Source organism: Atractosteus spatula, chromosome 1, assembly GCF_055471065.1.
Source record: "Atractosteus spatula isolate fAtrSpa1 chromosome 1, fAtrSpa1.hap1, whole genome shotgun sequence".
Taxonomy (NCBI): Eukaryota; Metazoa; Chordata; class Actinopteri; order Semionotiformes; family Lepisosteidae; genus Atractosteus; species Atractosteus spatula.
This window is the reverse complement of record NC_142706.1, coordinates 5,317,440-5,342,837: the sequence shown is the minus strand read 5'-3', so window position 1 is coordinate 5,342,837 and position 25,398 is coordinate 5,317,440. Positions and strand designations below refer to the sequence as shown.

General features: G+C 37.1%; 1 protein-coding gene across 4 annotated transcripts in view; it reads right to left on the bottom strand.

The window, feature by feature from the left end:
- gpm6ab (glycoprotein M6Ab) overlaps positions 1-24,786 on the bottom strand; it is a 75,958-nt gene extending 51,172 nt beyond the window's left edge. Inside the window, exon 1 of one of the 4 annotated variants that reach the window (XM_088912374.1) lies at positions 24,618-24,786. In XM_088912374.1, the coding sequence (XP_088768500.1) occupies positions 24,618-24,621 (4 nt within the window). In that variant the 5' untranslated portion in view covers positions 24,622-24,786. Of the gene's footprint in view, positions 1-1,100; positions 1,991-24,617 lie in introns of those variants that run through there. The other 3 variants (XM_088912393.1, XM_088912366.1, XM_088912384.1) reach the window with 3 other exon arrangements.
- Between the last annotated feature and the right edge of the window lie 612 nt (positions 24,787-25,398).

The window sequence follows — 25,398 nt, the reverse complement described above, 5'->3', positions numbered from 1 at the left end:
ATAATGAAAATTCTAGAAGTACAGTAACACTGGTGTGGGGGAGGAGGCGTGGGTAGGATCTGATAATCACACAGTAGCTAAACCTGGAACTGTGGTCTCAGTCTTTCCACCAGAAAATGCTGTATTGGTTTTTTTTTAATTATTTGGGCTTAGTTGGTTTCTCTTTTGTAAAAAGCATTTGAAAGCCTCCAGGGAACAATAAGATAAATGAAATGTCTAAAAATAAAAATATAGTTCATGGGTAGAGAAGTGAAAGGAAAAGTTAACACAATCCCTGACCCTAAGCATTACAAGCTACAGGGCTCAAAGCAATGTGTTATGTTGTGAATAATGTGTTCATCATAAAACATTATTCCTGAGAAATGCATTTAGATCTGCTTGAAATGCTGGGAAGATCTGGAATACACATGCACACGTTATTTATGTATATTGTATATTACATAAGCAAAGGAATCCATATTGTTTTGGTATATGTTACAAATTTTATATTTACAGCACCAACATATCCATACTGTATGCAAACGTGCAAATCCAACAGACATATTCCTTAGAAAACCTTATCTTTTTAGGCACAAACATGAAACCACAAATCGTATTCCAGCACCACATAAAGCACTTTTCTGTAACGAGCGTTTGAAATTTAAAAAAGAAATACGAGGGTCGCCAAGAGTTAAACTGAAAGAGTCAAGGCTGGGTTCTGAATAATTGCTATATTGTTACAATATCCTTAGAGGAGTACTCTCTAGTTCACTTTCCTTCAGACTCCTTTGACCCGTCTAGACAAGCGTGAAAACATGAAACAAATGAAGGCTAACAAAGGCAGTTCTCATGGACCATCCATACACAGGATGCAAGCGAAGAGCTGGTTGTCCTGCACATACTACTGTGCTTAATTAGCAATACCGCACCAAACAGATTCCACAATTTTTCCCAATATTTCCTCGATAGATACCATGTACTGTATATACAGTCCAATGTCTCCCATTCTACTCAGTTTGCTAAATGCAGAACACACACATGCATTCCTAGGCAAGAACAGAAACAAGATTAGCACTCATTCTGCATATCAAAAGAGAAAACAGCTATTTTATTTACAATACCTTTTTGTGTCTGCCCTTCTTCCATATTTTCTTCCATTGTGTTTCTTTTTACCTTGAGGTGAAGCTGCTACACAAAATTCAATAAAGCCCACAGTATGGTATTTTAGACCCTGTTATTTTTTCCCCTGAAAGCTTCCACAGCAGTGGCTCAGTAAACTCCTCAGAGCTTAGCTCAGAGACTCTCACACTCCCTACTTTGCTAGGAGATTGCTTGTCAACTGTAATTTCATTCAAATTACTCTTCCGTGAAGATTATCAATGTTTCCTCTCAACGCTGTCCATTGTAAGCCACTGTACACAGGTATTTAAGCGACTATCCCTTGGAATTTGGAGGTAAAATCAAGCTGTCTGTAAGGGAAAAAGGCAGGGTGCTCCCATCCACGCTGAACAGAGAAGGTGTTTAAAAAAGATATAGGGGCTTGTGTTGAAATAGACGCTTTGCATTAAAAACAGCCCTCTGCACAGGGAACAGATGGAGGGGTGTATCTGAATGAGAAGCAGACCACCAACCCATATTCCCCCTATTGCTTAGAATGGAAAATCCCAACATGCTGTGGGGTTTTTTTTCATGCTGCATTAACCGACTCTCACCAAATGAACACATTGCTGTAAAGAAATAAAAGCGCATTTTCTCTGGATGGCTATTTCTAAATTTCCTAACTAAAGAGATGCAAAGGCAGAAGAATGAGAAATGACATTCTGTCACAAAACCCCTGATCATTCCTAAATTTGCCCATTGTTATCCTGTGACAAATACACACTAATCAGGGTTGCTAAATACCCTTAGGAGATCGGGTCTGTGAACCCTGGAATAATAATTCGGTGATGCCATATTGCTTCCCTAATCTTGGGCTATCAACACCACTCTGCCATGTGTCATGTCTGAGGACAGGAGATCACCTTCTTACACCACTGAAATATATTGGTAGGATGCAAATTTCAAACACTGAGTGCGCTTATAATATCACAGGCTCGCTGAGCAACGACCAGAGTCCTTTAAATTAACACAATTATTTATTAATGAAAGAAGGACCATTAATTATGATAGTGTAGTCAAAAATGCAAGCACCAGTGTCTGTACAGCCTAGCAACAAGATAAGCGGAAGATGTATGAGCTAGCTTATATGAATACATTAAAATGATTGGTTACACACCACATTACACAGTGCATATCATTAATATTGCATTGCACAAGAGGCATTATTATTGAACAGGTTTACCCTAGGCAGTGTGCTGCTATCAGGCACCATAAAAGAGTCACGCAGTCAAACATACCGAAGAGGGGTTGAGTAAAAACCACAGAAACAATGGGCAAAAAACACAGCAGTGAGGAGAGAAAATGCCATCAACATGAAAAAATCTATACTGTATTTTAAACTGTAATTTAGTGGCCAAACTGAAACCCAGGACACAAGAGCTGAGAAGCAGCAGTGCTTACTGCCACATCACCATGCTGAACCACTTTGTAAAACTGCAGAGCATAATTTTAATTTTACAAACTGTATAATTATTAGCTTCTGAACTTGAACATTAGAGTGATATCAATGTAGTCAGTCTGTGTTAGAATGAAGAGGATTTGTCTAACTGACAGCATTTACTGAATATTTCTACCGCAAAAAAGTCATGTATTTACATAGTGCATGCACTTAGCAGATAGGATTACAATCCAAGATCTTTTTTGACACCATCAGCACATGCATTTTCCACTGGCAAGGCACTTGATACAATACTGACATTACTTTCAATCCAGAAGGATTTATGTTCTTTTATTATTGTTAGATTTCATGTCCTTATACAGCAATTTATACACAGAGCATTCTTCAAAGGTTCACTCTTTGACTGTTGTAGTATGATCTCAGATTAAATCTGTTGTGAAAAATACAGCTGCTGAAGAATTTAAATTTTCATTGGAAACTTTGCTCATCGCCTTCCCAGACTATCACACATTTTATCTGTTAGCATAGATTCAGGGCCAAAAAGAATGCAAAATGGCTGAAAATAGAACGATGGTGTCCAATGTATATTTCCTATGTCCGCAACTGGGAAACAAAACCTAGCATTCTCTTAACCAACTATATTTTTTGCTGTGTACCAACCCTCTCTTTAGCTTCAATTTAACCAGGTGTCTACTGTCTATACTTACAAAGTTATTTCAAAATGTTTAAGGGGACATTAGTCCAGGTGCAAAAAAATGCTTCTGGAAATCTACAGTATGACACAAGGGAGTACTAAAAGGTTAAATATAGTTAATGCTGGAGCTGAAAAAAATCAAACATCAAGTGCTCACTACAAGCTCTTTTGGAGAATCTTTGTGGTTTATTGATTATTCAAGACATTTATGAAATAATATTTTTCCCCAAATCTCCTGTAGCCTGATTTGAAAAATACTGTTTTTCTTTCCAAAACCACAAACAGGTTTCAGTGGTGTCAATTTCATTACAAATGATAAAGATACCCCACATTTTATTTCATGTAACTTGAAACCACACTCACTCCACTGAAAACCTCTGAGGGGAAATGAATCAGAAAGCAGCATACAGCTCATCTGTGCTATCATTACCATTACAGACAACATAAAGTGTTCATATCTGAGCTACATTATGTCATTGGTCAGATATGTCTGGGAATCTCCAAGCCCCAGAACACAACTGGCTAAGTGCTACCCAGGAGTTAGGCAGGGTACACAACATTGACCCCTGTACTTTCCTTAGGGATATAAGAAAGGTTACAAACGAGAGGAAATAATTCAGCCCATGTACTGTATACTGTGTGATAGTTAGCAGTTACTGTAATACTTCCAAAGGTCTCATATAGCTGTTTCTTAAAAGAAGCCAGGTTTATCGGCTATGAAAACATAGATGGTTTGCTTTTTCTACACTTTTTTTATTCCTTTCTTTCCTCTGTTTCAAGGGCCTGACTTACTTAATACTAATAATTTGGACATAATATTAGTGTCTGGTAAGTGGTGATAACTCCATGTGGTTGTAGCCATACTCAAACGCCCTACTTGGTGAGCTAATTGCATGCAAAACTGTTCAATGTGGAAATCAGAATTAGCATGCAAATGCTGCAGGGTAATACAGCTGATGTTGATTCACAGTAGATGAATGGGAAAAGCAGGTGGCGTTAGTTTGGATATGGATTATAAAGAGAGAAAGAAAGAGATGTAGCAAATCAGACAGCAGTCTCACTGTGCTGTTTGAAGTGCTGCAGTCAGTCATTACACATAATTCAAGACAGTATGAAGTCAGGCAGACATACAGGAGCAATGTACGTGATGTGGATATTTTTTTTCTCTAAACACAGAAATCAGCATACCCTTCTACCAATTTCCCAATAGAGTTTAGGGCTCTGGACAGCAAAGTGTAAGTTCATGGGTTCAAATTCTGGATGGGACACCACTGCTGTGCCATTGAGATAGGTACTTCACTCAAATTGCCCTGTGGTATAGATGTATAAATGGGTACTCTCCAGGTTGTCATTGTAAATGAGCTTTTGTTCTCAATTGACTCATCTAGTTACATAAAGGATTAAATAGTAAATGGGATTGTACAGTATAATTGATGCTACTTACCTGAGCCAAGTACCACCATTTAGTAAATCAGGTCCCTAATGTTTAATTAAAACAGTAGCAGCACCACAATAGACGATTCCTGTCACACTCTGCTTTGGGAAGGTGTGGTTATTTGAACTATACTTGTCTGCACCCATACCGATATATGGAGTATATATGAACATACTGTTACTCGATAATGTAATGTTTTATGTTATTGTTTCATTTGCTTCCTATTAAATTCTCTGTGTTGAAAATACCCGTGCACTGAACCTGCTTTGATGGTTTGTAAACTAATCCGAATTACAGCAGGTCCCTGAACCCCTATGCCTGTGTTGAACCAGGAACACTCTAGTTTTCATGAAGTCCTCTCCTGAGCTCTCACTGAATGCACTTTACCCAAAATTATATGAGACTGAGGCTTGTGTGAATACTCCGTACCCTCTTTCATTTTACATCTGCTTGTGTCGCCGTGTAAAACTAACTAACTAAAGTCCCGCTTAACTGTCTTCAAATAAATAACTATGTGAGTCTTTACAATGTAGACGTCTTCTGCACATGCAGAAGATGTGCTGTGCTGTCTCTGCAACTGGAGAGGCTGGTCTCAATGCTAAACCGATCTCACCCTTTTCCTTCACTTACTCCATCCAAATATACCTGACTTAGATACAGTATAACCCCACCCCCATCACAAAACAAATGCTCAGTAGCGCTTTTGTCTGTCAAGCATGTGAAGAGAATGATGGCCTCATCTCTCCCACATTGCAAGAGTAACTTCTGTTCAAACTCTAATAACAGGATACTTGCCATGACATGTGCTATATCCTCCTTTCCCAGGAACAGTAATCCAAACAATTAAATTGCATCAGATCAAATGAATATGTGCACCTGTGACTTAAAGAACTACTGTATTTACTGTTGCTATGTACTGTAGCAGGACTGTATTCATTCACTTTTGTGTTATTTTTCAGGCTGGCCACAATATCAAACAGTATCACTGTGATGGTCAACAGTCAACACTGGTATCATCCTGGTTCTCAGGTTAATAAGGGTCAGGCACCTGTTAAAATTATTTATTATCTTCTGCATTTTAAGTACTGTAGCTGTTTCATGCGTTGTAAGTTTAACTAGACTTCAACACATCTGAAAATACACATTTCCCCAAGTAATTTTAAGATTTAAATTCAGTTTCAATTTCAGATAACTGAACTGACTGTAAATGCAATCTGATAATTGCTTTTCCAAACTATTCAGTCTAAAAAGACACCACCTTTGCAGAATTATTACTTCCTAATTGATCTATCTATACAACTGTGCTGTATATCTATACGCATGGATTTCTGCCGATGTATCTTGGGTGATTATTTTGGGCCTATCACTCCAAAATTCCAATTCCAGTCTAAAATGAATTACAAATACCCAAACCTCTGATTTAATAGGATCTTCAATATTTTTCTTTTTCATTGTAAATATAATAAAATGTAAATTGTATGTCAGGTGTATGAATTTTTTTGTAAAAAGACTAAGCCAGTGAACTCAATACAATAAAAAACTGCATGAAGCATAGAATGGTTTGGTTTAATACAACAATGAGTCAATTAAATCTAGACTTTATTATCAATGTTAACAAAATATGTGATGTGACCTTGTTTTTGTGAATTACTGAGGATTCAGATACCTACTTAATAAATGTAGCATTTATAATACAAATTAGTTATTATGTGCAATACAGTACAGTATATGCAAAACCCAACTTAAATACAACTAAATATATTCTAGTTTTTATACAGGTTTGAGATGTTTATGCGACTCTCTTTTGTTCTGATATTGTTCTGGAGAAACTAAACTGGTCTTCTAGACGCACATTAGTTAACAATGTGGCACTTCTATTTTAACAGAGAACAGTTATCTTTCAATTGAAAATGGATGGCATCGGGAGAAAATATACATTTATTTGTCCTTATATCTTAACAACTAAAATAGCTTTGAAAAAAACATCTTCTGTTTTATATCACCACCATCTCCCCACAACATGCATAGATCTAACACCAGTATAGCTGTATCTCTATAGTATACTGTATAGGCACAGGATTAGGAGTTCACTTCTATTCCACATGCTTTTGCAGCAGGCTAAAACTAAGGTCAACAGGCTATAGCAAACCCCATACTGTAGGTCTTTTCCTCTGAATGTGAAGTAACCTATACAATCTTGTTGATAGCTGACAAGCACCTACTGTACCAACTCTCCAGTGATCTGCTCACAAAACTCTTTAATACAACACACACATTGGCTTCACTGCAGAGTGCCCAAAGGGCCTTTTGATATTGGAGAGCTCACAGTCATCACTCTCAATTCACATTCATTATGTATTACAGAAATTAGCTAAGGGAATTGAATGTGTTATTTTTACTTGGTATACCATACCAAATATTATTTGCTATAGCTACGGTATATCAGTTACTGTCATTTTATTTCCATCCTAGATGAATGGTTATTCTAAAGCAAGGAAAACCTGAAACATTTATTAAGAACGATGCACAAGAGATGAGGACATGTTACAGTATATTGCCTTTCACATCTTGAGGAAGGCTGATGCATTTCGAGTGCATCAGCACGAAGACTAGAGTGGCATGGTATTTAGTGACAGAATACTGCACTGTGAGTATTAGAGACTAAACAGCCTCTCCATTTTTTATTTTGGCTAGACACAAAGCAAATTACAAGCTAAAAGTCTCAGAATTGGCATTATGTTGAGTTTTATTAACAAGTGGTCTTAACATAAAGATGCAACTGTACGTTACCTGAATTCAGACCAGCTCTTACTAAAAAACTCGTCTAATATGGTAACAATATGGTGACTTCAATTTATGAGAACATTTCAAGATACATAAAGCACTAGAAAATAACACATGCAATACATAACAGAAGTAAAGGAGCAATATTATACACAGCAAATTGACTTGGTAAAACCAAAAGTAGTACTAAATTATACATTAAAAAAGCTTCAGCGAAAAGAATGGTTTTCTAAATGTCAGTAGTTGGTCTAATGGTCTAACTTTTTAAAGCTCCGTTTAAAAATCAGGAAGCTGTCGCTTCTAGTTATCACACAATGTGCACAAATCTGGACATACTGTACTGCCTATTCAGGACCTTAGGAGATACCTGAGCAAAAACGGTATTGTGTGTTAGTCTAATGTTAATTCAATAAAGACATGCTTTTCAGCATCAAAGGTATGGAAAGAGACCTACTGTAACCAAGCAATGTTACGCATGTGGAAGGAAGGTTCCCTAACGCTAGTGATGTTCGTAACATACTTTGAAGGATAACTGTGATGAAGACCTTTCACACACTCTTGTCGTAAAGTCTCTGATGAGGTCTATCATCTCTCAGACTCATTATTTATTTTCCAGTCCCTTTACCTTTTTTTAGTGAAAACTAAACAATATCCCAGAGATATACAGTAGTTGCAATTTATTATTATTATTTGTTCAATGACTAGTAATTAAACTAATTCATAGATGGGAATTATTAGGAGGCCATGATTGATAACGGTCAATGGGAAATTTGGTCGGGATACCAGGGTTACACCCTTACTCATTTTGAGAAACGCCCTGGGATTTTTAACAACCACAGAGAGTCAGGACCTCGGGTTTAGGTCTTATCCGAAGGACAGCATCTTTTTACAGTAGTGTCCGTCACTATACTGGGGAATTAGGACCCACATGGACTGCAGGGTAAGCGCCCCCTGCTGGCCTCACTAACACCTCTTCCAGCAGCAACCTTAGTTTTTCCCAGGAAGTCTCCCATCCAGGTACTGACCAGGCTCATACCTGCTTAGCTTCAGTGGGTTGCTAGCTGTGAGCTGCAGAGTGATATGGTTGCTGGTGATATACAGGCTTAAAAGTAACAACAAGGTTTAGAACTGCTGTCAAGGTTTGATTTCAGTACTGCCAAAAAATACTCACCACCACTGGTGTTGAAGGTCTACTGGTCTTGTTTAAGGTTTGTTGCATATTAAAATCTGACAGACAACTGTGAAGTACAGAAACCGCAAACAGTAGTATCTGATTTGGTCTGCAAGTAAAACTGAAAATCATCATCATAGCAGTCCTACAGTATCTATCACGGTGAATAATCTGACCAAGTGGCAACATGTAAATCAATTCATAATGGTCCCAGCAAAGAACCTGTGGAACATCAGCAGATTAAACACCACAATATTTAGGAACTGGGCTGTTAGTTAAACGGGAGCCAGACCAATAAAAGGAAGTATACATTATCCCAAGATAAATATTTTGTAGGCCACAGGAGAATTGAGAGGGGAATTTTATGTGGCTAAGAGTCAGAAGCCATCAGCAAATCATTAGCTACCTTAACAATGGCTGGTTCAGCAAAAAACATCCTACAGGCTCCCCTGCCTTGAATTTAGTAGACACCAAACCCCTATAACTGGGAATAAGGTAACTCTGAAGTGCCAGAATAGATCCTGCACATAATAAATCAGACAGCTCCAGTGTAAGAAATATTGACAGCTTTTGCCAACCTCTGGTTCTTAACATAAAATAATATGACATTTTACGATAAATACTGAATGCACGCATTACATGAAGTGAAATCTTACAAATTAATTTTCTCAAAACTGCAAAATCATACCTTCACACAGCATATCTGGTCCCAGCTGCATTGCTATCCACTGTTATTATTAGTGATTTTTCCATTGGTAATAAAAGGATTGCTTATTTTATAATCACAAAGATGACGACTTTACATTATAATATATATTATTAATGATATCCATCAGTGAGAAGAAAGTGCTCAGACTCCTTAACTGCAGTCTTACTTTACATCGCTTTCATTTTTAGTTTGCTTGCAACAGAAATTAAAAATACCTTGCATAGTGTACCTACTGTACTTCACATCTCCACTTATCAAAGTAAAGCAGAATAAACAAAATAACTCATACTGAAATAAACAGTGAAAGCTAATATGAACATGTTTGTTTGAATATTTAAAACACAACAATTACAAAAAATTTATTCATATTTTGAATAATAAAATTTATTGTAATTAAAAAATATTTAAGATATAAAAACACATTTACTGTATAGCTTTATAACTGCTAAAACTGCTTAAAAGGTTAGTGTCATCAGTACCTTTGTACCAGTACTTTATTTGCCAGTAAACTATTTCACATACATTTTCTCCAGCTGATGGAGACTAAATTAACTACAGAAACGTATTAACTTTAGAACCAGGTGAAACATTTACTGTAACTGCAGTCAAATCCAAACTTCTACACAGACCCCAGTCCTATGGAACAGCACAAAGGGTGCTTCTGATCACGCCACCCAGGTGTACCCCACCGTGCAGACTTGGAATAGTACTGGCAGGGTTCGCAGAGGGGGACTACTCTAGTATAAGAGTCTGTTCTTTGTACCCTTGGAATATGAAAGTGTATTTAATGACGTACAGTCGCTCCACAGAGACATTGTTCAAGAGCCCATTTTACTTTCAATGGGGAGGAAGGGAAGGGGAGATTTTTGAAAGGAGAAAGAGCAGGATTTGATATGAGACCCAGAACTCTCAGTTATGCACAGCACTACTGTGGTACTCCTACATGTTGCCAGTGAGCTTAGGAGTGTTTCAATAGCATTTGATATAGCACCTATTGGGAATTGTTTAAAATCGGATCATACTGTATGTCCAGTAAGATGACCACAAGCCTATCTAGAGGCCGTTTTTCTACTCCCACTTTTTGCTTGCTGTTTTATTTTTGTCTTGTCTGACACATCAAGATCGAAGTCAGCATCTTAGTATGAATCGTTCTCAAAGAAGAAGAAGCTGAGGGAATTGGTTTCTCCTGATCTCACCAAAAGGAGTATTCAGCTGGAGCAGAGGGCACAATTGACAAACACTGAGACAGAGGCATTTGCTCTAATCGGTGCAGAAATAAATACTGAGATGTCAATGCATAGCAATCTCAATGAACAGCACAATGCCAAAGATGTCAATGAATGTTGTATTCAGCAAGTGATCTTAATGCTGGACTTGCATCAGGTGAAGAAAGGGAATACAAAAAAGGTACTTAAAACTCACGCAGCAATGTTGTTTGGAATGGAAGGTTACTGAGCTGAAGGAACACTGAAGCACCATTCATGCAACACAACAATCTGCGCAGGTCCCTAAAAATCACAATCCCTTTGTAGTTTCCAAACTTTTTTTGGCACAGAGGGATGGTGCCTGCTCTGCAGATGATAAGGGCATGGCAAATACAGTACATGCAGATTATTCTTATGAAGGGCTTGTTTTAAAAACCTCCCTGACATGCTCATAGATAATTGCTTTGGAAAGAAAACAGGCCATCCAGGCTCAGTTTGCATTTTGCACAGTTTATAAAATAGCACATGTGCAGTACAAACGTGCCTTTGCAGGAGTGAGGAAATCACTGAGCAAAGCTGATCCACCTTTCCGTGTGTACCTCACATGGCTCAAGTTGGGGTGCTGGACAGTGTCTGGTTCGTTTGGAGCAGAAAGCTGAGGAACCCATTATATTTGAAGGATTCACTTTTTCAGATCTGATGGAATATTCAGAACACCTTTTTTTTTTTCAGGGAAACTGAAGGTCTGTGCAGCATTCATGCCTTTGTTATGGCACTGCATACGATGTTGCCCTTCCCCCTACATCATGCATGCAGCCACAGATATTGCCATAATAAAACGATCTCCATAATATCTCCATCCCCTTGATAAAATGAATAGTTATTCATTTTAGTTCTATGAGGCCTCTTTTAGCCCCTTCAAGGAACTGGAAAATATTTAAAATTCATATGGAGAAGAAGCAACCACGCATTAAATTCTCCATTTTGCAATATGGAAGATCTGCAGGGACCTGGCTCTTGAAATCTAAATGCTCTATATACTGATTTGATTCATTATCAAATAATGTTGGGACTAAACCAGACTGCTGTATATTGGCACCCACTGACTGGACTTTCATATAAACATCACAGTCTGGTGTACACCAATGTACAGTACCTTTTAGGCATTTTAGTCCAGTAATTGCACAATACATTATGACTAGGCATTTAGTGGAAGGACATAATTAAAACATCTATATATTTCATTCTCCATTCTGTGAAAGACTAGCAAGCCCTGTCAAATGTTAAAAACATTATCTGAGGATATGAGTTTACCACAGAATCTTTGATACTGTAGTTCACAGACGAGCAAACGTATTTTACTGAATGTATTTTACTTATTTACCATTGAAACACATCCTGGCATAACTTTAAAATATTCAATATTGATATACTGACAATGACTCTGCAGTAGCCATTGTTAGTGTTTACAGGTACTGTAATGATTTTTTAATTATACAGTTTGTTAGATAACAACCTTCTTTTACTTCTTGTAAAAACTTGTCAATATAAAATTGAATCTACACCAACCCTTCTTGGATTAACCATTAATAAATATTTCAGTATGTGCGTGTCTGCAGAACAGTATGATACAAATTAATAGATTGAAAAGACAGATAAAATCCATTAATTATGAATACATATTTCCACTTACTAGAAACAGGGAACAATATTCCATTCTAATCCCAGGCCATGAATAGAAACACCTCCCTCAGGCATCATTTCTGTGTTCTCCAGCTGTGTACAGTAGGTTCTGCTATTAAAAGCGTAGATACAAATTTTATTGAAAACTGATTTATGTAGCAAAGCAAACGTATGAAACGTTACATACTGTATGAAACAGGCGTGGAAAACCAATATCCATTAAAACATGTGCACTTAATTGCGTGCTGTAAGCATGTGCTAGAAAGATGAAAAGGTATGCCCAGACCAACACCAGGACGAGCTACTGTATTCAGATTGCATTGAACTTGACACCTGAACGACTTGAACAGGAAGCTATCTCTTAGCCTTACATTCTGAGTGGTTTCTAGGCCCTTATTGGTTTAGGACTTTATACTATGCTTTGCTAATGAATTATTTTTGCAAATTGTAAATAAATTAAATATCTGATTAAAGGGCCCCAGAATCAATTATTTTACACACAGTCTGTCACTACTCATCTGGAGGTTTGTTGAGGTGGTAAAAAGCATTGGGTCCCTTTCAATTCATCAGTTAAAAAAAAAAGAGCGATTAGACCAGTCAAGGTTCTTGCTCAGGGCACAGTCTGAGCACCATGGGGTTTGTTAATTCGAACCTGGTCATTAAATGACTGCAATCAGGACTCCTGGGGTTAACTGGGATTTTTGGCAATTGCTCTCTGACGTGACTTGCCAGGCACCTGCAGACTGAGAGGTCCATGTGAGATGGCCAGATCAGGAATGCCTAGCCACAACAGAGCTTTACTTTTAGTGATGAATGGCAACCTGACTGTACTGAGCTACATTTATCAAGGTCTGGGACCTCACTTGTGACTTAATAATAATCCTAGGGCCTTATCCTGATGCCACGGCAGACATCTTCCTGCTGGTTGTAACAGCAGCTTTCTTTGCCAGATGAAGTGTGAGCAGGGGCATGCGGTCCTTTACAAAAGTACTCAAAGCCATGCCTTTTCTGGCTTTAAAGCTTGCAGTCGTGACACTTTGAAGTAGGAATTAACATCTGTTTTAAGCACAACATATTCTATTCATTCAAAGCAAAAAAAAACAAAGGAGTAAATACAGTACATATGGTATTTGACATGAAAGAAAAAACAGAAAAGCTGTGATCCTTTGCTGAGTCCAATCCTTTGCTGTGGCATACCAAAATTAACTTAGGTTAGTTGATTGGCCTCTGTCTGTGTGCAATAATAGGGTTTTTCATGATTTCAGAACAAAAAACCTGTCTGTGTGAGGTTCCGTGGTCCAGTAGTGTATTTCAAACAAAGATTCAAACACGAAGACTATCCTGTCCTGCTTTGAACGCATCTAAGTTATTGAAATGAACAGATCAGGAAAAAGGTAAAACAAGTCTCTTATTATCCCTGTTTGGACAATCTAATCTATCATCATGGAATGGAAGGTGCATCACACCACCCAGACACTGCCTAGACCAGGCTGTCCAAACAAACGCAACAGCCAGGCAAGGAGAAACTGGTGAGGTCATCGTGAGGCCACCAATGGCTTCAATGACGAACTACAGACTTCAGAATCCTCCTGGGAGAATCCTCAAGCAACGTGTAATCTTGAGCATATCTGCCAGGAATAATGAGCTTTTTTTTTTTTTTGCTGGTATGCAAAGTGGTAGAGATTTAACCAAAAAGGCATATTTGCATCTAAAGTTGCTTCTACCAAATAGTGAATTCATGGGTCTAAATACTTAAGCAATACTTAAGTATACTTACTACTTTTACCACAAGAATTGTTAATGTTTTGACTAAAATATTAAGTTACAAAAATGTGTATGCATCCCAAAAGTGGACACCATAAGAAAGGTCTTAATATTCCTGTGAGGCACTATACAGTACTTGTGTAGGCTCCCTGTGGGGCATGGGACAGAATCCCACAAGATGGCGTCTACAACCTGGTGCAAACCAAGTGTCACAGATGTACAGTTTGTAATGCTTCCAACAGTAGCCACACATGCTATTATCCTGTCAGTTTCACAGTAGACCTCCCATTGAGGACAAATGTTAATCACCATAATGATTTTACCTACTGTACATCTGTTCAATATCAGTACACATGCTACCAAAAAGATCAACATTTCCTAATACCTTTGCAAATGTGTTGCAGTCTTTTATGTTGTTTAGCTACAATAAACAGTGCGGTTTTGAAGAACATTAACCAGGCTTTAATTTACAGTATGTCTTCATTACATTTCTAATTATGATGTTTCCAATTCACAGTTTATTTCAGAAACACGGGAACTGTTACAAGATTACAAGATTCTGAAAAATTATAAAATAAGCTAGCAGCCGAAAAAGGTGCTGGTCACTATTTTCTGATATTACAATTATGATTTTCCCCGAATACAAGCCAAAGTGGTAACTTAGGCGAAATTCCAAACTAACCAATGCTGAAGAAAGATACAACTACTCTATATCAAAGCCAACCTAAAAAAAAAGCACTGAATAGGACCATTCCTGACAACAATCTCATCACATGCTTCAATTACATAAGCAGTTCATCCATCAGTCAGGATCCATCTCACCCTGACAGAACAGAACACACCAACTTATGTCAAGACTCAATACTCGAATTACTCACTGCCCTTCCATTCATCAAGACAGCAAAGGAATGAGATTAGAGGATTTCCATAGGCACAATTACATTTTCATCAAAACGTGTCAACTCCAAAATAATCCGATGCAAAACAAATCGGACATGTTTTCATTAACTGACAAATTTAAATGGATGTTTATTCTTCTTTCTATGAAAAAGAGATGAGCATAAACCCTGTTATTATTTTTTTTATGTCCCACAATGTGCTTTAAATTCAGCTACTGTTTGTGCTGTGTGCATTCTGGGATGAGGGTTTGATATATTCTCATATTTTGAAATGGCAACGCTGGTTGTAACTGACTTTTTTCACCATCATAATAGACAATGGCAACATTTGCTCCAAATATAGTATTTCTTTGGAAGGCCTATGTTGGCAGCAAAGCCCTGAAGCTTTAATTTTAAGATTATGTTGTTTAACATCAAGCGTGTCATGAGACATTTAAGGTTACTAAGCAACGAGTGAACAGCAGCTATTGTAACTGTAAAGAAGCACAGTTTAAAAAATGAAACAGCTAAAATTAGGAGCATTTTATAAGGCAAACACATTAGTAATTTGGCCATTTGTACACTGCATGTGTTGCATGTTTTATCTTCCAGTAAGAAAATGAACATTTTCATTGTATACTGTATGTGTAGTGCATAGCGATGCATGAAAATTAAACTAGATAAAAAGAAGGCTTCAATAAAAAATCTTTACAAAATAATAAATATGAATAAATAACTCATAAAAACTCTGTCAATTAACAATACAGTATAAGCCTTTAATTTACATGTTATAATTCTGAGGCAAAGGTAATCCAACAGGTACAGTATAAACAAGAATTCCATTCAAAAGGTACAGAATATACCATTGATATATTTAGATTAGATTAGATTATTTTATTGCTCTATTGTTTATTGGTCTTTAATTCATACAGTTGCTTGAGTTATCAGTGTTATCAGAAAATGGTATCATGCTGTGATACACACACAAGGCCCAAGGAGCTGTTATGTAATGCTTTGCTGTTCTCATCCTGATAAAATACAGTAGAATTAAACTGCAGAAAATGCCCTTACCACGGGAATTTTTACTGATAACTTCTTACTAGCAGCTCATGTCAACCCTATCAAAGTGTTGAACAGTGGGAAAGGATTGACCTTTAGCAATTGACACAACAATATACACCAACAAACTCTGTACCTTTATTTACAATACATTGTAACATTAAGGAGTCTCCATGTCCTGTTCTTTCATCTAAAGTTAAGTGATTATGAGCTTTGGAGAAATGATACTTCATTAGTTAAGAAAATGACCAGAAAATGAATCAAATTAAAATAAAAGCTAGTCTTTCAACCACATACAGTATTATGGTTAATGGTGCAATTTAATGACCGAAAAAAATATGGTTCTAGAAACAACCTGGTTTACAAGTTGCCTGCACAGAATGGCTAGGAATGGAAACTAAAATAATTTCCATTTCCTGAAAACACACTGCCTTTTCAGATGCCGTCTACCAGTGTGGGTGCTTAGCGTGCATGAAAGACAAGAATACTAATTTCTGATGCTTCCTGTACAGAGAATGAAAAGACTGTCAGATTTGTTCAATTGTATCTGTGCAATGAGACAGCCTTTAAAGATCATGTGTGCGTTTAATTAGAATGGTTGACAATATACAGTACCCATGACTATCAGATAACCTTTTTAGATTATAAAGTATTTGAGATTATCCTATACAGTTCACTGCAGTTAGTGTCACATTGCATGTAATCCAAAGATTTTTCCATCTATCTGCTAAATTACTTGTCTTGTGACTAGTTTTCCCAGTTAATAGAAGCACTCTTTCAGTGTCTCTTTTGCACTGCCTAGCATATTTGCAAGCCTAATGCAAGAAATTGTAAAGGGTTAATAAAGTGATGTTATTATTATGTTATATTTCATACAACAACATGACATACAATAATGGTTGCTGTAACATCAAAGCCAAATCTATAGCACCTAGCTCTTAGCAATAAATACACCCAAAATCAAATTCTTTGTATTTTTGTTGGTGCCTCCTTTCACAATTATACAAACAGAATCATAGTGCTTTTATGGACTATAGTATATTTCTCCCTCTTTTTGGTGGTTAGTTTTGTTACGGTTTTAATTAAATCTCAAAGTACTATAATGATACACCCAGCATTAAATCACACAGTGCCCACTATATAAGCAAATCTCAGAGGTATGATAATATAATAACAGACGATGATATGTGTTTTTATTTATAGCTCAGTTTCTGAGAATATTAATCATTTTCTTCCATCTGGATCAACAGAGAATAAGGCATCAACATAAACACAGTTTATCCCAACAGATGTTTAGTTCTCTCAAGTAGTGCTTCTCAAAAAGATTAAAGCATTACTCAGTTTTCATTATCGTTATTTAGTTTCCTTTTGAAGAAGTGAAAAGTCATCCCCCCCACCCCCCTTCCCTTTTCATGAATGACGTTTAACTACTTTGAAGCCTTAAGAAAGCAATCGCCATTTCACTCATCTGAACTGACTACATGTCAAGCACTTTCCACAGATAGTGAACAAAGGGCAATGTGAGTCATTTGAGTGACTTGCTGTTGGGACTACAGAAATAGTTTGCCTTTAAGGTCAGATTAAACTTTATGTCGAAGCCTATCCAAAGCACTGTGCTATTTTATTTTTAATGCCTTACTTCTTCCCTCTTTACAGTAGGTACAATAAATCAGTTACCCTGGCACAACTGGCACAGCTCTGTGAATATCATCACCTTTAGTTTTAATCAAACTCTCAAAGAGAAAAACAACTGAAGTCATGTCATTATACTACAGTACATTGGTTGTCCTTCACAGTCCAGAACAACTGCCTTCCATGAACCTGGAGGAGACTCGTCTTAATCCTGATTTCTAACTTTGTTCGACTGTTAAAGAAAAGAAGCAGTTTTAAAACTACAAGCAAATAGTTCAATGCAAGAGCCATTTAACGAGCCAAACTAATAAAGTTCAAATGGAATGAAAACCAGAGTGGTACTCTGGGACCAGGACTGGGAAACACTACACAGGAAAAACACGGAAAACAAACAATAATGTGTACTGTGATGTAAGGGAACGGTTACAAAACAGAGAACAGGCAGAAATAACCCCTAATTCATACCAGGCTACAGTATAAAAAGAGAGGCTGATATGGACACACAACTGTGGCATATTTACAGAAATAATACCTTCTTCAAATGCCAGGCAGACATGCATGACCGTGGTTTTTATGCTACTGTATCTTCTCAAGGCATAGTCAGTCACTCAGCTGGTCACCTATGGCTCCATATAAAACCACAGCGCATTTCATGCTTGGATTCTACCAAGAATACAAGGTCTACAACCAGGCAGACCATAATCTCAGTGAAGTCTAAGACCAGACAATTCTCTTGATGTTTTTTTTTATTATTTTGGTTGTTCTGTTTTCTTCGAAGACTGAAAATTCCATTTTTATATCAAAAAGCTACCGACCCTTCAACAGTAGTTATTCTAGTCGTTATTCAAGGTGTTATTCTAAACCATCTTTTACACTTTGCATCTTCCTGAATCCTGCTTCTGCCTGTTTAAAACCTACATGAACATATACACATTAAGCTCAGTTAAAGAATAGATTTCCAGTTACCAATTTTATGCTCAATGTTTTTTGTTACTTTTCTGTTTTGAAAACGATTAATGGATTAAAGTTTAAAACGTGAGCTTTCACATTTCTTGCATTTAAAGCAGCTCTACTAAAACATAATGGTTGTATTTTTCATAATCTGATATTCTTCCACCAGCTGTAACAATGTCTTTTATATTAAAATTTGATCTACACAATCCTATCTTACATGCTAAAGGAAAAGGAAAGCTATACAGCCTGGCTGCTATTCAATCTCTTTCTGTTTGCACTGCATTAAAATGTTTCATTTCTGAAAATGCCAGTACATCATCTTGAAATGAGGGAGTTAAAGAATTAGCTCAAAGAAAGCTTATTACTGGCTCTTGGTTCAGCATTAGAACGTAACCATGGGAACCATCTCTGGAGACGTGCTTTGTGAAAAAGAAAACAAGAAACATAGACCACCTTATCAATTCCCATTTAAACATCTCACAATTTTCAAATACTATAGTTTAATTACTGTAACTTCTTACTTTATTTTAAGGTGCATTTCTTATGAAGTAGTGATTCATACATATCTGGGTTAATTTAGATGATACTTATTCATTTCAAGAATGCAAAGGAGGCACCTTAACTATGGCTTTGTAGCCATAAGACTCAGATCTTAAACTTTTTGGTGGACATGTATACATACGTGTTTCATTCTTCAAAAAGAACTCAAGGTGTTTTCTTCATTAAACATTTTTCATTAATCCTTCTATCCAGAAGGGATTTGTGCATATTTGCCAGAAATGCAGCAGCTGAAAATTAACACTCTGAAAATTCAATTATTCTGGGGCTGCAGAACTTTTCTCTCATGGGGCTTTTCCATCTTAGGTTTAAACTACACACATAAACTGAAGTACTTTGAGTTCTTGTCCAAAAGCTTAATTGGCCTCATGTAATATTTAAAGACACAGTCAGGAACAAATACATAACCTCACAGAAACAGGACTATATGAACTCAAAATAACATACATTGAAACTGACACAGGTGAAAGCACAGCTGCCAATAAACCATGCACAACAGGACAGATTAACATGCACATGTTAATCCAGCAAATATAATTAGATTTATTTCAATTTTTTTGTGCACATGTTTTTTAAAAATAATTAATAATAAAATTCTGGACACAAAAAATGAATAAAACCAACAAATCTGACAAAACAGATTTCAAATTGATTTGTTATATTATAGATTCTATAAGGACACAGTTTTAAAAAGATCTACAGTACAATATGTCTTTGTACTATTAAGAGAAACATGAAAATCTGACTGTCTCTGTGTTAATTTATCGTCTCATCTCAGTATTGCAATTCACAGAGAATTGAAATCCACCTTGGGGCTCTCAGCAGTTTATCAGATGAATGCCTAACTGGAAGGCACAGTATATTGGAAGTCTACACAAGCAGGTTCTCATTTTTCCCCTGTGGTACAGGAGTTGTAGTGGCCCTGTGATACAGTCAAAAACACTGTACTGTTTAAGTGCCACATCTTAAAGTGCATACAGTTAATGTTACATGAGGAAAAATCAGAGTGCAGGATTTTGATGTTACCAAAGCAAAGCATTTTGACTGACATGTGGCTAATATTTTTGTTGTAAGAATATTATCAAGTGTCAGGAACCATCTGAAAGAAGAATACAGTCTTCCAAAATGTGCTTTATAGAATTGGGCTATTATACACAGCCTTCAATACTTGTTAACATGCTGATTAATTAAGGAATGACCGCAAAAGGACTGTCACAAGTATCTATTTAGATTCTACAGACCCATCTGAAATTTCCATGATTATAACCCACTCACAAGACCTCTGCAGTAACAAAAAGTATGTATTCACATTTATTCACAAAAAAAACATTTTTAATGGGACAAATCCAAAACACACCAACTGCTACGAAGCACAGATGATAAACGTGTATTCCTGGTGAAATACTCCATAAAATATTTTAAAAGAAAAATACGTTAGCTCTAACGAGTCAATTGCGGAGTACATTTTTCCAGAAGAAATTATTGCTCAGAAAATCTGACACTTGGAGAGTATTAAGCAAACCTAACATGAGAAAAAATAACCATGCTGCCAAAAGGCTTTTTAAAGTTTGGCATTCCTGCTTTACATTTCCTGTTGTTGAAACTGAATATTTGTACACTTATTGGAAGAAGAAAATAACAAAAGAAAAAAAAAGCAATATCACGACCATGAGAACCATGTCTTCCGTACACAACCACTGTGCTGGGCAAAACATCAGCAGGGCTAGAAGATGTTACAATAGCAAGGCACATTTTTAAGGCTCAGTGCCAGACATCTAGGCTTCACAGTATCAATTATGGCACTACTACCACCACCATGTAAAAGAGACAGAGAATAGGACTACAGTTTATATTTTCTCTTTTAAAGTCAGCCAAAGCTGTCCTGTGACTGAAATTAAGTTATGCACATTAACAGAATCCCAGCCTTTAGTGTGAAAGAATTCTTACATAAACAGTGCAATACTTGTTGAAAATCTCAAAGACTCTACACAACACAGAGAATAGGAGGGGGCACATATGCATAATGTAGCCTTTTACCTCTCATGTGACTTTCAGCATAAAATATGAAGCATATTGAAAATCTGGGAATAACTAAGCACACGGAAACAAAACTGTATCTTATATGTCCAAGACGATACATTTTAATTACAATGAAAGATGATCCACTGATGTTTTTAAGTAGCAGCTTAAAAAGTTGTTTTTCTGTTATTCCTAAGAAAGTTTCAAGTTCTAAATATATCATACATAACAGTAATATTTAGGTAAATATACAGTAGCAGCTTAAACCTTATATACTGTAAAAATCAAAAGTGGTTTTCATTTTAAGCCGTCAAATAATATCCAAGCCAAAGTGAGAAACGATGAACATTGTGACACTGATACCTTATTCATGAGTTGCTCTATCTACATTCCATATGGTAAAAAAATAGATTAAAAACATTTAAATGAACAAAGCAGACAGATATACAGTACAGGTCTTTTCCCAGCATTATCAATATTACAGTTACAATGTACTTTACTCATGTTTTCATATTGTGGTACTTTATGATTCCCTTGACCAGGATTTACAGTATCTTCACTGACTTATTTTGATAAGCCATAGCTCAATAGCCCTGGACATAAAACATTTTCTGCTGTTAGGGAGAGTTCTCCTGGCAGCTTGTAGACTTTTCAGCTCTTTTTTTCTTGTTGTTGTTCTTAGTCTGAATCCCCAAAAAAAGTCTGAAAGGATGAACACCTCCATTAAGACTTGGTTTTGATACCCAGGATGAAAACAAATGTGGCAACTTTTTAACATCCTGTTAACACCCTGTTAACATCAAAACATTGTAAAGGGTGATAAAACAATTATTATTACAATGTATTATCTGACTGTGACTGCTCTATAAAAGCCAATTCATTTAATAATAATAATAATTGCTTACACTTATATAGCACTTTTCTGGGCACTCCACTCAAAGCGCTTTACAGGTAATGGGGACTCCCCTCCACCACCAATGTGCAGCATCCACCTGGATGATGCGACAGCAGCCATAGTGCACCAGAACGCTCACCACACATCAGCTATCAGTGGGGAGGAGAGCAGAGTAATGAAGCCAATTCATAGATGGGGATTATTAGGAGGCCATGATTGGTAAGGGCCAATGGGAAATTTGGCCAGGACACTGGGGTTACACCCCTACTCTAACCCTAACCCTAAGAGTAATGAAGCCAATTCATAGATGGGGATTATTAGGAGGCCATGATTGGTAAGGGCCAATGGGAAATTTGGCCAGGACACTGGGGTTACACCCCTACTCTTTTTGAGAAACGCCCTGGGATTTTTAATGACCACAGAGAGTCAGGACCTCGGTTTTACATCTCATCTGAAGGACAGCGCCTGTTTACAGTATAGTGTCCCCGTCACTATACTGGGGCATTAGGACCACAGGGTGAGCACCCCCTGCTGGCCCCACTAACATCTCTTCCAGCAGCAACCTTAGTTTTTCCCAGGAGGTCTCCCATCCAGGTACTGACCAGGCTCACACCTGCTTAGCTTCAGTGGGCTGCCAGTTGTGAGTTGCAGGGTGATATGGCTGCTGGCATTTACTAATATATACAGTATCAGTGTCCTTGGGCAGCATGGCAAGACGACCGTTAGCACTGCTACTGTACCTCACAGCTCCTAAATTGTGGGTACAGTTCCGGACTGTGGAAGTTTTACATGCTATTACCATATTAGAACAGGATTGATCCAGGTGCTCTTGTGTCCTTCGACCTCCCAAACCCCTGTGCTGCCTCGATAAGTGTTTTTACATTGTTCCTGTGTGTGTGATCCCTGCAATGGTGCAATGGACTGGAGTCTTGCCTTGTGCCTTATTCTACTGCCACTCTTACCCGGAATAACCAGATTTCTGATACTGAATGAATGGATCATCATCATTACCAATAGTAGCACCAGCGTAATGATGCTCAAAAGGAAAGGAGAAACATTTCTTACTTTTACAAGTTCTGAAAGCCAGTACATATACAGTATTAAAGAATAAATACATTTATATCAACACAATGTATACAATTCACTGATCTGCTTTGTGACCCAAACTCTTTCTAAAGATTCCCCAGTGATCTTTTGTACTAGCTTGTTCATTAGGCGGCCTGCAGGATGGCAACTGCAAAACAAGCAATGAATCAGGAAATCTAAGGTTACTGTAACTTCCCTACATGCTGTAAGCTGGTCTACACAATTGCACTCAAGGTAAAACTGACAGGGACAGCCTCTCGTCTGCTTATGTAAGAATAAACATAACGGAAGCGAACTTACTTTTTAGACCAGCCCTTTTCCTTCCCAAACACAACATTTTTAAAACTTTATGTAAGAATGCAGCACTTTGAAAGCCTGAAAAGGAATAACCCTGCTACTGAAGTTAACTGTTTAAATCAATGTCGGTCTCCAACGGCGGATATCTGCCTATTCACTGGCTGTCTTACACAAAAATGCCGTTTTTCAGTTTTGTGTTTGGTTGTGCGTCATTTGCCCATTTATTACTTTACTGGCTACTTTAGAAAGCTCTTCAGAAAGGCATAAGAATAAGAATGGCACACCAATTACTGTACTTCCTTTTTACGTTTTTTTCATTGAGATACTCCACCGCGTTTCACCATCTCGTTCTTTAGCTTTCTACAGTTTTCTGCATTAATAATGACACTTCTGTTGTCATCTACAGTAAATTACGTTATTTTATGTGCAAGTCCTATATCAAGGAATGTTCTTCAACAAAACGGGAAATGCACGAACTGAATCCACAGTCACAACCACGCACGATCTAAGAGACAACCAATGATAATCTGATTATCTGCTTTTAGCAGCTTAAAGTTAACCACTAATACTGGACAGCGCAATAAAATCTCAAAAACCAACACAAGCTTATTAATTAAAATAATGTCCGGGGTCACGTGTCCCCAAAAGATTAATTACGCTTTTTATAATCTTAAAAAGTAATCTCGAATATATTTTTAACTTATTGCTATATTATACCACGAAGAAACGCAATAGAATCAGTACGTCATTAAACCAGACTTCCATGAAGATGTGTCCTTAATTCCACTTAGTATGATGTTAGTTTTACAGTACCTATTCACATGGACTGCTCGGTGTGAGGACGGTTTTTGCCAGCACAGTTTGTTTTAATACAATCTGCATTTATTTGGTGTATACTTTCAGATACAGGCCTTCTTAGTCTCTCCCAACAGGACAATTAATAATCAATTTAGCCAAGCAAACATAATTAACTACAACGGCTCCCATGAGACACTGCAACTTGATTAAAAAAAAACTGAATAATACTCAATTTTACCATTAGCAGAGTAACCCAAGGTAGTTTAAATCAAGTTTACCCACATTTTATTCCGTTTGATCATCTGCTTGGATTACTGATTAAACTTCGAAGTCAAGAAGTCTGAGGCTACAAAGCTTTACATAATGCGTCCTCTGGTAAAGAGAAGTTGGAATCCAGCCCATAAGATGTCACAAATACTATCTCATTAAGTAACGCAACATAACTAAGAACACTACTCACCCATCTTAACAGCAACTTCTTCTTCCCCGAAACTTTTTTTTCCTGCCTTTTTTGTTACAGTTTTGCTTTATTGTAGAATCCTAACTTATTTGTTAGCGGCTTCAAATGGGTCTCTAACGCTCACTGTGGGAACACGGGACGTCACACAGACAAGAAGCGGGCGGAGTCCAGCGCCGCAAGGAACCGGCGCTCAAATAATTGCGTTTTTGTGTCAATGAAAGACTGATGAACACCAAAAAAAAAACTGTTCACCATTTTTGCAAATGTTGGCAACAACAGTATGAGAACTCGTCGGGGTTTAGGCTAACGATGCCTTGAAGCCTCAGTGGTCATTCTGTAGCTAAACTGTTGCTTTTTGTGTCATTAACATCATACAGTAAGTATTATTTTTAATGCAGTATTTGTTATGTATATTTTAGTAATAAAGATTCTAAAGAGGATACAGACGTGTAGTTAGAAATAAGAACATGCTAATATTATGAGAAATAGCTTCAAGTAGATCATTCACCGGCGATGTTTCGCCAAGTGTTATCTATCAAAACACGGACAATCCGCAACAACATTTAATAAAACAACAGCGCGAGCAGTCACATTCAGCAAATACCACTTATAAGTATTCAAAAGTCAGCAGAATATCAAGAGGAAGACCTACAGTATGATTTCACAAACTACTTTTTGAAAGTTTAACAGATTGTATGGTTTGGAAGGTTTCCCTTACACATTCTGTGCCTTTACGCTGCAACGGTCTTCCTCAGTTGAAGGGATCTGTCCCCGTATTTGA